The sequence below is a fragment of the Aphelocoma coerulescens genome, chromosome 1, assembly GCF_041296385.1.
Source record: "Aphelocoma coerulescens isolate FSJ_1873_10779 chromosome 1, UR_Acoe_1.0, whole genome shotgun sequence".
Lineage (NCBI taxonomy): Eukaryota > Metazoa > Chordata > Aves > Passeriformes > Corvidae > Aphelocoma > Aphelocoma coerulescens.
The window spans coordinates 116,168,852-116,182,811 of NC_091013.1; the positions used below are offsets into that span (position 1 = coordinate 116,168,852).

The 13,960-nt window shown below is 40.2% G+C and overlaps 1 protein-coding gene and 1 long non-coding RNA gene across 10 annotated transcripts in view; both read right to left on the reverse strand.

The window, feature by feature from the left end:
- LOC138116373 (ephrin type-A receptor 6) overlaps positions 1-13,960 on the reverse strand; it is a 320,669-nt gene that overhangs the window by 37,813 nt on the left and 268,896 nt on the right. For all 9 annotated transcript variants that reach the window (XM_069025664.1, XM_069025696.1, XM_069025678.1 and 6 more), the window contains one exon: positions 6,556-6,765. In XM_069025664.1, the coding sequence (XP_068881765.1) occupies positions 6,556-6,765 (210 nt within the window). The remainder of the gene's footprint in view (positions 1-6,555; positions 6,766-13,960) is intronic.
- On the reverse strand, positions 7,457-8,414 carry LOC138116412 (uncharacterized). Its single transcript, XR_011154135.1, has 3 exons — positions 7,901-8,414; positions 7,625-7,803; positions 7,457-7,498 (listed from the first exon to the last, which is right to left on the reverse strand). It is a non-coding gene; the product is annotated as an uncharacterized lncRNA (long non-coding RNA).

A 13,960-nucleotide genomic window follows, 5' to 3' on the forward strand; every position in this document is an offset into this window, starting at 1 on the left:
TTTTCCACCTCCTCTGTCCTTGCACAGCTACTTAAGACTTGCTCAGGGATGTAACATTGCCTCTTTATGTGGATTCAATACTGGCAAGTTTTGAATCTAACACCAAAGACAGACTTGACACTTTTGACTCTCTGTGAGGGGAGAAAATGCAATCACTTTCAGGGTTAAATGTCACAAACAGGTTCTTCAGTTATCTCCTAAGATGCAAAGATCTCCAAGAGCACCAGCACTGTACATCTATACGTAGTTCATTCTCAATCCTATCCTATAAAACATTTGTAAATAAAACCACTTGGAGATGTACAGAGAGCCAACCTGAGAAACAGCAAAAGCACATATGTGTAGAGTTCAAAACTCAAATATGTCAATATGAAAATGGGAGGAGCCAGAGAGACAAAAAGCTGAAATCCAAGCTAAAAGAAAGGCAGAGCTTGCAAATCTTTAGAGGTAGCATCCTTTAGACTGATTACACTACAATATATTCTTCTAATTTGAAATTATGTTGGATTACAATGAATGATGGGATGATGCTTTGAAAGCCACATTAGGAATGAAGTGCAAAATACCACCTTTTATACAGCCAAAATATTAGGGCAAACTTGTGTTGAATTCACCAACATAATCATTTTGTGAATAAAAAAGTGAAATGCAAATTTCCAACTGTGTTTCTCTGCCAAATCCATATTTGGAGTTCCTACTTGGAGGGCTGTGGAAGAAAAAAGCAGGGATGAGTTTAAGTTTTATAACTAAATTCAACCATTAAGCTCCTTTTTAATTTCTGCACATCTAAATGCAAATTTGCATGCTTTTTCCCATGCATTCTCAGAACTCAAATGACTGTGGAAGTCAGTACTCACAGAAGTACAAAGTTTGACAAAACATGGAGAAAGTTTAGTTTTATATTTGTGCTTCATTCTTGTCCTTGGACCTTCCTTCTAAGGGTCTGCCTTTGTTGTGGTCTTTTATAGCCTGTTTACATTTCTGTTACTAAATTTAAGAAGGGTTAAATAAACCAGAAAACCTCTTAGATGAACTTGGCATCACAGCTGGATAAAAACTGAAGAGAGAATTAAAAAATGAATGTTTTCAACTGTTTAAATTTTGTCACAGATATATTTTCATCTTCAGGGCCGCTACAAACAACCCCAGTAAACAGGAAGCACCACGGCTTGCACCAAATGACTCAGTTTGGGGCTTCTGTTCCTTTTAAACACACAGCTACTAATTAAAATTCATCACACCTCACACTGGTAAAGCCCAAAAGGCAAGAAGTCTTTTTGCAAGACACTCCTTCCTTTGGCTACTTGTCCTTGGGCACAACCTGAGCATGCTCTTTGTCCAGGTCATCATGGCAGAGGCTTGAAGAAGGGACATGCAGGGTCTCCAACCCCAGACAGCCTCTGAGAGCAGGGAATGAATCCAGCTGAAGCTGGAACTCATGGGAAGGTGGCTCATCTCACCACCACTGGAAAGGAATCCCATCACCAAAACCAGTTACTGCAATTCTCACACCTGGTGTGGGCTGAGCACATCAGCACAGCTCTTATAACTTGCTTCTCGCCCACATTCTGAGATATTAACTCACTACTTCAAAATATTTATGTTAGTGCCAGAGTCCCACTAGAGCAATTCCTACTGTTCTACTGCAGTTAAAAGCAAACCTTTGCCCTCAGCAGGGGGATGCCCAGCTAAGAGCAGGGACATGCAGTATCTGGGGACTGGCAGCAGCTGCCAGCAGCTGGATCTCTGCACAAGAGCACAATAATCCTGATGAGGCAGGATGGTACTGAGTGACTTATCCAAAGACAACCCTTTGGCATCCCATTGAGGTCTGTAGCTCTAGCCAGGAAAATAATATTATAATCTCACACTGGGGCCTTGAAAGGATATATATTTTTTTCTAATATCCAATCTAAACCTCTCCTGGAGCAACTTGAGGATGTGTCCTCTCAATGTGTCATTTATTACCAGGAGAAGAGGCCAAACCCCACCTGGCTCCTTTCAGGGATTTGTAAAGAGTGGTAAGGTCCCCCTTTGAGCCTCCTGTTCTCCAGGCTGAGCCCCCCCAGCTCCCTCAGCTGCTCCTCATCAGACTTGTGCTCCAGACCCTTCATGGTGTGTCACACATAAAGAGTTGACAACATTTGTGCTGCTCAACTTTATGTCACCAATGAATTTCCAAGAAAACAGGTTAATGCAGACCTTTGCAGGACACAGCTTTTTCTCAATGGCTGCCAATAACCATTTTACTCTATGGTCTATGATTAATTTGATCCTTAAAGTAAATACCTAGGCAGTGTGCTTGCAATAGCACAGAGCTTGTTCAGAAACTATTGCTTAACGTCCCAAATTAATTGGAAAATCATTTGCATCTTGTTTTACTTTTTAGCAAATTGAACCTTCTCTCCCCAAACCTGTTACTTATGTACCAGTCAGGGAAAACTGAAAGTGTCTTCCAATGTGGAAATTATATATCAAAGCAAAAAACTATGAAGGTATCATCCTGATCCCCCCCACGTTCTGCTAATTGCTAATATTTATAAAGATTACTGGCCTCAATCTTTGCTCCTCTAATAAATCTGATGAGTCTGAAATCTTCCTGGATGGGGTATTTCAGCCAACTGGCTGGAGAAGAATCAGATCCATAAAGATTACAAAGTGATTCAGGAAATGCAATGCAGTAAATCAATTCTCTAACTACCATTATGGAAATAATAAAATATTTCATATATTAAGGCTGAATTCAGAAATAAAGCTGATTAAAAAAATCCAGAATACATTTCTTTATCTATCATATAATTCTGTTTGCAGCAGCTTTTTGTGTGACTAAAAATCAGATTTAATGCAGACTATTAAGGTGTCACCACTAAGAGAAATACTGGTTTGGTCCTTTTTAGAGTAGTGCCACAGATTCTGCTCTGATTATAAATATTTTGCTATATGTAATGAGTTTTTGTGGGGCCATGTGATTCATTTTGAAATACGAGTGAACCCTGACTGTTTTAAACTAAATGTATCTGCAACATCTAACACAGTCTATCTAAAAGCAGGGATGCAAGAGCCTGGATGTCCTCTGTATTGACAGAAGTGCTTGTTTATATACTATAAATGCCTTTTTATGACTAATTGTTGCCTTGGAAACCACTACTAAAAATGAAAGTTTTGTCTCCAATAGCAAAACTCTCATAGTACTGAGTTATCCCAAAGTTTGCCTCATCTTTTCCTGATCAATCTGGAACAGAAAGATTTGCAGTCAAATGTTCCTGGCTTTTAATTCCTCCTTTCTATTCTAAAATTGTATCTTGCTGTAAAATTTGTGATTCCGGGTAACAAACAGGAATCAATATTTTATTTCCGAAAAACCCTTTGAAAGACATATTTACATCCTTGTCTCAACAGGCTGGAAGACAAAAAAAATACATTCACACAATATTGACCACTGCATCACAGATATAAAAGTCTATTTTTGGCTTACATTGCATTGTAGATCATTCCCAAAGAAAACATCCAATTGTACCATTCAATTTCTGACACCAGGACTAAGACAAAAAGGGGAAGATAAAATAATCAGTTTCCTCTGAGCACTGACAGTGCTGTACTGAGAGATGTGAGGCTAAAAATACCACTATTCAATATGCAGACCCACTCTGTGGATTTCCTGCAGTTACAGGTACTGGGCTGTTATCAATAAAAATCTCTGTGGAGAGGAAACATGAATCCTAAAAACACCAGAATCTTTGAGAGAACACTGAGGGTTTAACCTTCACATGGCAAAAGCACCATATGGAACTAAAGAGAGGCTATAAAATCCTCTAGTAATACACATGGCCTGCTGATGGGAAGATGTTCATGAGGGGGGAAAAAAGGTCAATGCCAAAATGATGGGCAGTGAGAGCTGCAAGAGGATTTGGCACCCAGTGTAGGGTTCTAGTCCCTTCTGTTACCATGAAAGACTCCTAAAGGGGTGAAAGTCTTCCCTGAGTCTTCCACAGCCATTGTGACAAATCTCTCCCTCTTTTAGTCCTCACCTCACTTTGGTCAGAGCTGTGCTGATTCCTTTTAAAAACTGACAGGGCTTTTTGACTTCCTGCTGAGCATTCCTACTGAGAAATCTTGGCCTTGCTCGAGGGGAGAAGGACCCCGAGGATGGAGCCTATGGAAGGCAAGAGCATCCCACAGCAACCTGGCTATCCCCAGTTCATAGAGAGTGAGTGTAACATGGAACATGGACTGCAGCTGTCAGTCTGTCCTTAGGAATGAGGGAAGGACATTTCCCAAGGACCAGAAGTGACAGAAGGAACTGGGCAGGCTCTGCCACAATGACTAACAGAGTCAGTGTGTGAGGACCCACTTGCAAGGACAGGAAAGCTGGAGTTGAAGGAATAAGTGATTTGAAATGCTTTTCATTTCCCTTATACCTGACTGTTGCTTTGAATCCTTCCCAAAGTTTCTAGTTCTTCGTAATGGTACATAGCATTTTTCCCACCTTAGTTTCAAAGCTTTTTGATCTTCTTTGGTGGGTTCATGGTCAAAACAGATTCACCTTGGGTGTCTGGCTGACACAGGGACCTGCCACTGGCCATCAGCCTCTGTGATAGCCCCTCCTGCTGGACATGCTCTAGGTACCTGCTCGACAGGATGTGGTAGTTTAGCACCAGGCTGCGGCCTTGGCAGGTTGCAGCAGTGGCTCTGAGGCACTTCTGAGGTTCTACACCTACAAACAGGCTCTCCTGTTAAGCAGCTGGGTGAACCAACAGGAAAACAGGGAGCATTTCATCAGAGCCTGTCCTATGTTTCAAGGAAGTCCTTCAGCACAGATAAAGGAAAAAAGGAATATGTCATGGCACTGATTTTTTTTTTTACAGCACAGCATTTCCTGATTAAAAGCAGCTCTAGCCATGATGAACAGGACAGGCACTAACTACTCTATAAAACTAATTGTTCCTTGTCGGGATCCAGCAGAAAATTACAGGATAAATACTGGCTGAAAGCCTCTGTTTACCATTTGGGATCTTTCCTGCATCTCACTGGGAGAGAGGCTGCCTGGCCACTCCCAGTGCCCCGCGCCAGCTGGGCCCATTAGCCCAGGCTCAGAGCTGAGACTGTCACTTGACTCCTGTCACTGGGGCACTCGGTGCCAGCTGAGCTCGCTCACACGGGCAATTAGCAAGGCTCAGCCCTCATGTGAGAACGTGTTAAGCTGCAGTGATGTTTATTTACTCTTTCAAGCCTAGTACTAAGAAGCAGTGTGAAGCAAAAGAGAACTAAATGAAGGACATCTCCGCTATAAAGTAAAATCTGGGCTCCTTTTTTCCCCAGCTTGCATATTAAAACCAATAGAAAACCTTGCAAAGTTACTTGTTTTCCTCTAAGTCAGCTTGCAGTTCTGTATAGAACTTCTAAGAAATGGGAGTTGCAGGAAAATTATCAGAACACCTCTATTTTAGGCCTAAACGAAAAGTAAATATATATTCTACATATATAAATATACAAGCTCTATAATCCCATTACAATATCTTCATTGAATTCAGTAGATGCACCACAGTACTTACTGCAGTACAGAGAAATTAGATGACTTCCTTATTTTGGCCATACATCACTTTTTAAAGTGTAATAGAAAAAAAGGTGAAATAAATTATTTAATGCTCATTTATCCTCTCTATTAGAATTCTGTCACTGTGCCCTATCACGGGAATATACAAATTCTGCACATTTTGTGAGAGTAGTAATGAGAATGCACTCTGGCTCTGAAATAGTTTCAATGATAGATATGAAAGTTACTAAAAAATCAGCTTATAATTAGCTAAAATTCTTAATGTTGTGAGAAAAATTGGAACTGAAATGTAGTTGAACATTTTGGTATCAGGAGAAAATGCTATATTGGGACTTATCATTTGAACAAGCCTTTTCATGTTCAAGAAGTTTTCACTTCACTGAAATCCCCCTACAGCACCACAAACCAAAAAAACCCATCCCCAAACCTCTCACCCAAACCCCATTTGCCATTATAACAATTTACTTGCATCACATAAGGGATTAAGCATTAATGAACTACGACTTAAACCATGCAAGGAAGGTCCTACATGTCCAGCTAGAAGGTAAATTTCAGTGAAATAAAAATTAAATTTTAATGTATGAATGGAAGGCTTAACAGCATGCTTCCAACAGTGAAGCTGGTAAGGTTCTTTCCTCTCCCATCTCTCTCTTTTACAAACATATCCTTGTAAATGAACACAAATTACCAGAAGAGGAAACAACACGGGAAAAGACCCTCCACAGCCAACAAAACCAAACACAAAACGCAAAAAAGAATGAAAAAGGCCTCCCACTTCTGCTTAAAATAAACTTTCCCAAAGTTTATTACACATCCCTTAGCCAAAAATCAAAACAACTTCCCTTAGCATAGCCAGTGTGTTTACTGAATCACATGACTGAGGCAGAAGGGAACAAAGCCAGTAATTCCGACTGTTCTTCCTACAGCACAGACAAATCTGCAGCTGGAATAGGAAGAGGCACCAGGCAATGAGCTGTTCAAGTGAGATAAGACAAACTCACACTTGTGGTGTAGGCGGCTTCGGGGTCGTCCTCCAGCACCCGTGACAAGCCAAAATCCGAGACTTTGCACATGAGGTTGCTGTTGACCAGGATGTTCCGCGCTGCCAGGTCCCGGTGGACGTAGCCCATGTCCGACAGGTACTTCATGCCAGAGGCAATCCCCCGCAGCATTCCAACCAGCTGGATCACTGTGAAGTGCCCATCGTGCTTCTGCAAGGGAAGAAACAGCACAGCTACTTCCTATTTGTTTCATTCTAGTGATCTTAACCACAGCTCTTGTTTAAAATACTTTTGTCACCCATCCAGCCAAGCTGCCCACTGCAAGGCTTGTTTTTTCAACTACTTAAATTGGCTGGCAGTGCATCCCATCTCTCATTGTGCAGCTTATCCCCCTTTCCTCCACATTTTCACACATTTCACAATCTTCCCACTGACAACATTTAATTTCTTTCGTACTTGGTTACCATGAATGCCTTCCCCCAACACTATTTTTAGTACAAGAAAGAGAATGGACACAAAAATCTTCACCTATTACTCCATGGCCTCAGGAAACAAAAAACCCTATTTTTATTGTCTCAGCCTTGATTGTCTGCATTAGGGTACTGTTGTTACCTCACTTTTATAGGGTTTTTTTTTGGGAGGGTTTGTTTGTTTAAAAAAAAAAGTCCCAAAATAACCTGAAAAAAGTCTGAGGCTTTAGCTCATGCTTGTTGTGCACCTAAAACCTAATCTCTGAACACTAGATGAAAAAGGAGATTTGGGGCGAAATTCAAGGGTTATGTAGCTTTCCCAAAATCTTCCAAGCTGATTAAGGTTAAGCTCAGACCCATTAAACTGCTTAGCACCTTCTGAAATGTCTTGGAGTTGAACACGTAAATCAGGAGTTATGTCATAAACTGTGCTTGGCCAGCTGGGCAGCCTTGCTGGGCCTCAGTTTCTCCATCTGCAGTATTAAAGTGAACACTTCTTTTTTTCCTGCATCAGACAGCTCCTGAATGGGGACCAAGGGAGTGCATGCACTGAAATGTGATTACAGGCTCTTTGCCTTGTTTAGGCCTGCCCTACCTACCATTCACAGCAGACTGCTTGCAGGAGTATTTTTGTGACCTCAACTGGCAGACATTTAGCTTCTTGTGGATTATTCAGTGAGCCAGGTTTTTATGTTAGCAGGAACAGCCAAACAAAAGCCAACAACTCCTGCAAACAAGTTAACTTTCCATTTTCTCTTTCAACACTTTCAGCATTGGGCTACAGACAAATAGCAAATTCGGATCAGCATTCAGGACATTTCTACTGCTTAGCTCATGCATTTAAACAAGATGATTTTTATAGGGAAGAAGCTTACAGGAAGTTCAGCCAATTCTTTAGATTCACCAAAGCAACAGGCTGAACTGCATGGATACGCTTCACTTTATCCCTGGTCAGCAAAGTATTTCAGCATTTCCGTAATGATTCAATGATTTGGGGCCTATATCCAGCCAGTCAGGATATGAACATTTAAAGACTAAGACAAAAACCAGAAAGAAAATGGTAAAAGGAAGATACCAATACACCTTGTCATCTAGAAAACCTCACAGCCTTATTATACTTCCCAGTAAGATTTATATTTAAGGAGTCATGCTTCCATCAGTGGCTGAACACCACAGCCATGTGCCAATAAAGCACATTTAAGGACAATTCTTTAAAACCAGCTATATACAACTGATTCAGAGCAATTTTTTCCCTTTGAATGTGTCAGTGCCTTGTATCAGGGAAGTAAAGCCTTTCTGTCTCTAAAACCTCCACAAAAGTGGAAGCAGATCTCCCCAAGCAATCAGGCCACACTCTCCCTTGTTGTCTCCATCAAGGCCACCTGTGAGCAGCTGGTTCTGCACAGGACATTGAGCTGAGGGTCCAGACACAATTGTAATGAGTCCCAAATTACCAGTGACAGGTGCTTTAAATAAACTCATTCCATCCAGCAATTAAGCAAAGAAAGACAAAAGATTATATTCTTAACTACTTTAAGCTGCTTCCTGTAAAGGAAGGACATGAACTCTAACTCAATATTTTTGTAATGAAGCCACGTGGGATTTGGATTTTGCCTTTTATTTAGTAATTCTAATTGTTCAATTGATTCAAAAATGACAAAGCTGGTTGCCAACAGTTAATACTCTTCACATTTACCATGTATGGATTACTCTTTTTAGGTAACTGTAGAATTAGGATTTGGAAAAAAGTGTCAGTACCTGACTTTTGCAAAATGACCAAGCCCCTCTCTACCCCAACAACAAAGCACCAAACTAAAGCAACCTCCCAAAACTGTAGATTTCTGCCTCCTCCTTATCTTCCTTTACAGCTCCGTTCAACAAACCTCAGAGTCATCTGCAGCACCTCCCTTAACCTTTTGTCCTCTTGGATTGCAAGCATTCATTCCTTCCTTTTTTAATTTCTGCTCTTTCAAATCTAGACTATGCTTGGCTGATTTTTCATAAAACATACTCTTTCTTCTGCTCTTTCCAAGTCTCAGTACTTGCCTTACCAGTAGAGCAGTAATGCCTGAGTTTAAAACAATCTCATGCTTTTGCCATTCTCTCTTTTTTCCTTCTTTCAAATTTCTCTGGGCTTCTGCCTTGACACAAAAAGTTAAAGCTTCTTATCTTCACCTTTAAAGAAATGACAGACGTGCTAATGTACCAGCTGCAATTTTATTCTGTCCTCCTTCTCCCTCTTTGTGTTTCTCAGAATCCTCTACTGCATCTGTTCTCCTCTCTCTTTTCTCATGCTTGGTTTTATATTTTTTCACTGCCAGCCTTGCAGTTGGAACAACTACATTTTTACTGTCATCAGAACAGTCTTTTCTCAATCAAGTCTCTTTGTAATCACTTCTGCATTGGTTTCCATGCCAGCTGTATCCCCTTACAATCTATAAACTGTTATCTTTCAATGCATCAAAATTTTTTTTTTGATGTAAGCTGATCTGGATACAGACTATGGGCTATATTTAACCTTTGGAAAATTCAACTAGGTTGATGAAATTACAGCAGTTAGAATCTGGCCTCCTATCTTCAGCATTTTTTAAGTCCCCAGGTACAATCCTTTGGCAACTTTCCACTATCTTGTTTCATTCACTTATCATACAGGGAAATAAAACACTCATCTGACCGATAGGATGGTTGTTACCCAGGGCTTTATTCTGATTCCCATAGCTTAGATTTGAAATATGTTTTTGATAGGATTCCCACTGGGCTGTTAAGGGTGTTAATCAATACTGGCAGCAATTCAGACCTCAGTGGACTCACCACATTTATCCTATCATCCCATTAAATTTTAATCAAGCTTTGATGGCTTTGCTAAACTAACTTTTCTCAACAGCTGGGTATAGATGCAATATCTGAGTAGTTACTCTTGCATTTTTGAAGCCCTAAAAATGTGATTTTTATTCAGCTACAGTTTGCTTTTGAAAAGCTTATGTAAGTGAAATATTCTCCTACTGTTACAGAACTTTCAAGAGCACTGATATATAATGGGCAGGTGAAGAGGGTCAGTTACTGGAGGGGAGGAAAGAGGATATCCAGAGTTTCTCTCGTATTTTGCCCTCCAGTTTTCAGCTCCAGTGTCCAGTTTAGTGCTTTTCTACAAGCCCCTGGAATTTTTCTTCTTCAGAAGGTTTCTATTTATTTCACTGCCCAGTAACCTTTTGGAGGTGTAGCCACTGGATTTTTCTGTATTGTTTCTGGAGTTCCATCTATTCCAAAATCCACTTCTTTATTTGCCAAATGAGTCAGAACACTTTTAGGCCTTTATTCTCTGTGCAGGATTTGATTGCTACAGGTCTAAATATTTTATTGCAGATTATTTAGATCTCATTTTAGGTGGAGAGCAGCATTGAAAATGGTGTGTCTTTGTCTAACCTAGATCATATTCACCACTGACAGTTCCTACTGGTCGCTGTGTGAAAGATGCAGTTTTTGCTATGCATTTATTGTTACAGTTTTACTGTGCAAAGTAAATGGTAGAACTCTGTCCTGATAAATCTTCCAAAATTCAAGTTGCAGCCAGGTGTTTCTTTGAAGTGTAGCTCATGCTCCAAACTATCATGTGTATCACACTAAAGTTTATATTTTTGGTACTAAATGAGGTCAACTGATAATGTCTTCTTCATTCAACTGTTGACAGAGTTCCATGCAGACTTAATTATTATTAATAGATTCCTTTAATTCAATTAAATATAATTACTTTAGTTCATTTTAAATGCTAATGAGTGATCCTACGTGAGAATCTAAGTGACTCTTCAACCATTAAAAATATGGGTAATCTTTTTATTATTAAAAAATATTTGCAAGACGAAGCCCTTCCAAAGGTTATTATGAGGTGCAATAACCACCCCTCTGATCTGGAGGCCCTGCAAGAGCAGCCCTGTGACCTGTGGCCCTGCTTTCCTCATGCAGCTACAGCAGGAAAGGGATGCCCTGGAATAACCAGAGGTCCCTGCCCCCTTTGGTGCACTGGAACACAGCTGTCACAGTATCACAGACCTGGAAGGGTCTTTGAGCAGGGAACAAATCACCTCTCATCCTGTGTCATTCCTGACATGCTTTTATAACCTGCACTTGAAGACCACTAGGGCCATTATTTCTTATCCTGTCCATTTTATGCCATACTTTATATAAGGTGCCTCCCTTGAGCCTGGCACTTGGACTGGCACAGATTTCAATTCCTCTTTGCAACTGTTTTTTATGCCCACCAAGACTAAATATCTCTCCTGCCCTTTTCTTTGGGCTTCACACTGGTTCAGTCCACAGATCTCATTTCCTTGGCTACTTTTTGTTTGGATTTTATTGTGGACTCTGCCCAACCACTCCATGCAGTTCCTGAAAAAGTGAGGTGCAAACAAGGCAGTACTCCGAGGCCTTGCGAGTGTGAAGCAGAGAGGAAAAAAAACTTCACAGACCTTGCAGGGGAGACTCCTATTCGTAGATTCCATGGTGGTATTTGCTGTTTGCATTTGTCACAGCAATGCAAATGCCCCTGACCTACCCCAATTTCTACAGTAATTTCTTTCATCAGACTTCTATCTGAACAGGCATTTTCTGTCCTCTACTCTATAGCTGATTATTCCAGCCACAGTGGAGTATCATACCCTTGTCTTTACTTATTTCTAATTAATTTTAAACTAATTAGTTACTAAATTATTTCTTAAATTTGTTGTGATGATTTTAAATCCTAGCTCTACCCTGCTGACAGCCTGTGTTCCTTCTCAGCTTTGTATTGCCTGAAAATTTCATAGTTTAGTTGCAGTCTCAGGATCCAGAAAAAAAATCTGGGGAAACAGAGTGCAGAACAGCCCTACTTCATACATCTTTCCATCCAAATTCCATTCCTTCCACACAGGATGTAGCCAATACAGCAGAAATTTCATGAAGACCACATTTCTCTAGCTGCTCACAAGGATCTCATGTGAGAGAGTTTTAAAGCCTTACTAAAGCCAAAGTTTACGAGATCAATTGCTTCTCCCTCAGCCACAAAGCCTGCACCCTGCTACAAAAGGAAACCAGATCTGTTTGACAGAATTAGTTCTTGACAAATCCAGGTTAGCTCACACTTATCTCACTGTTATCTTTAAGATGCTTAGACATCGTTTGATAATTTGTTCCAGAAATCTTACAGAAGCTGACATTAAGCTGACTGGCTTGTAATTTCTCGGCTTCTTTTTTCCTCTCTTTTAAAAGACATTCAAAATCCCTTCATCTAAAAGACATTGGCTCTGTTCTGATCTTCTGATTTCTCATTCTTGACAAATTCACAAAGGTAAAGAGCACACTGAAAGAGTCCACATAACCTATCAAATTCTTTTTGCCTTCAAATGTAAGACAGTTTGTAATAAATGTCCTGTTCTCAGTACTAAGAATATTTATGGTATTTGATGTGTAAGTAAGAAAATCTACATATTAAAAATCCCCAGCATTTCTAAATGAACTTCTCACAGCAGCATCAGAAATGCTGCTTATGTGTCCTTTTAGCAGGGTAAAACATTGCTTGAGAACAAATGCTGGTTCTGTAGCATCAGGGACAGCTTCTCAGTGCAATCTTAGATCACTTCAATACATGTTGCTTACAATTTCACTGGTAAGGTAATGCAATCTTTCAAATTCACTTTCTAATTGCTCAATCTGATTTTGGTTAAAAAAAAAAAAAAAAAAGAAAAAAAATTGTATCAGCAGTTTCCAGGTTTCCAGTGCAGGTTTTCTGTTTTACAGACTGATTTTTGAAAGCAAAATGCCACCTTTATCCTGCCAGGAAAGGAAAGTGCCTCCAATAAATTAAAGTGCACATGAATGCTGCGTGGGAAAGCAAAAGAGGGAATATTAGTTATGAGCACCAAGGTTGTTGCCTCTCTGAATGCAGATAAATAATAACAGGAGCCATTAAACTTAGAAAAGACCATCTGGCTTCTCTTCCTCACAGCTTACTCTGTCTGGGGAGGCCATGTTAGATGCATATACAACACACACTTTACTACATTGTTTCATAGACTTTGCTACAAGTGTTCATTTTTGTCTTCTCTCCCTTTCCCCAGAACTTGCTAAATGTGTCTGCCATAGCATCTAAACTGAAAAAAGGGTGAGTGTGATGGCAAAGCTGCTCTGAGAATAACTTCATAACGATTACTGCAAGAAAGAGCACTATATCATAATATTTTCTCCATCTAGTAACACTTATCTTAGCCTCTGCTAGGCCAGCCTTGAGGGATTAAAACTTGAAGCTGAATTCCAGGGTTTCATTTGCTGTACAGTCTGCTGCAGTTGGTGCTCTAAGGCAATTAAGCATATTTCTTACAGACTCTCTGAAAGAAAAATATATGTGTGGCAGCATTTCCATTTACTATGCTTGCCTGTATATAAATCTAACTTTTTTCAACAAGTATTTTAATTTTCGGAAGCAAATGGAAATATATCAGCACCAGCTTTTGGGTAGGAGGAGGAGAATTACAATGGCAAATAGTAACAATGAAGAAAGCAAGGTGCTGCTGTGATTATCCCAGGTAAATGCATCACTTCCTTTTACAGCTCCGAGATTCACAAAACTGGGGAAGACTGGAGCATCTTTCAAACCTAAATACCTCTGCTATTCAGCACACCTTGGATACTGAGCAGGAACAAAGCTCTGGTAGTCTGTAGCTGCAGGAAAGTATGAAAGAATTCAGTGTTCTGGTGATAGTTTTTGGTCCATTTTACATTATTCTGTGTAGCCAACCACAAGCCTCCTCCAAAGGGCAGCTTCCAGACATGTTCCTTTTCTGTGTTTAAATCCATGCCCACACTGCCTGATGCATGAGGAGGTGAGCACAGACCACAGCCAGCATAGAGCTCTGCAGGTATTCTTCTCAAGAAGCCACCTCATCTCCTAATCACCCTGCTCCTGT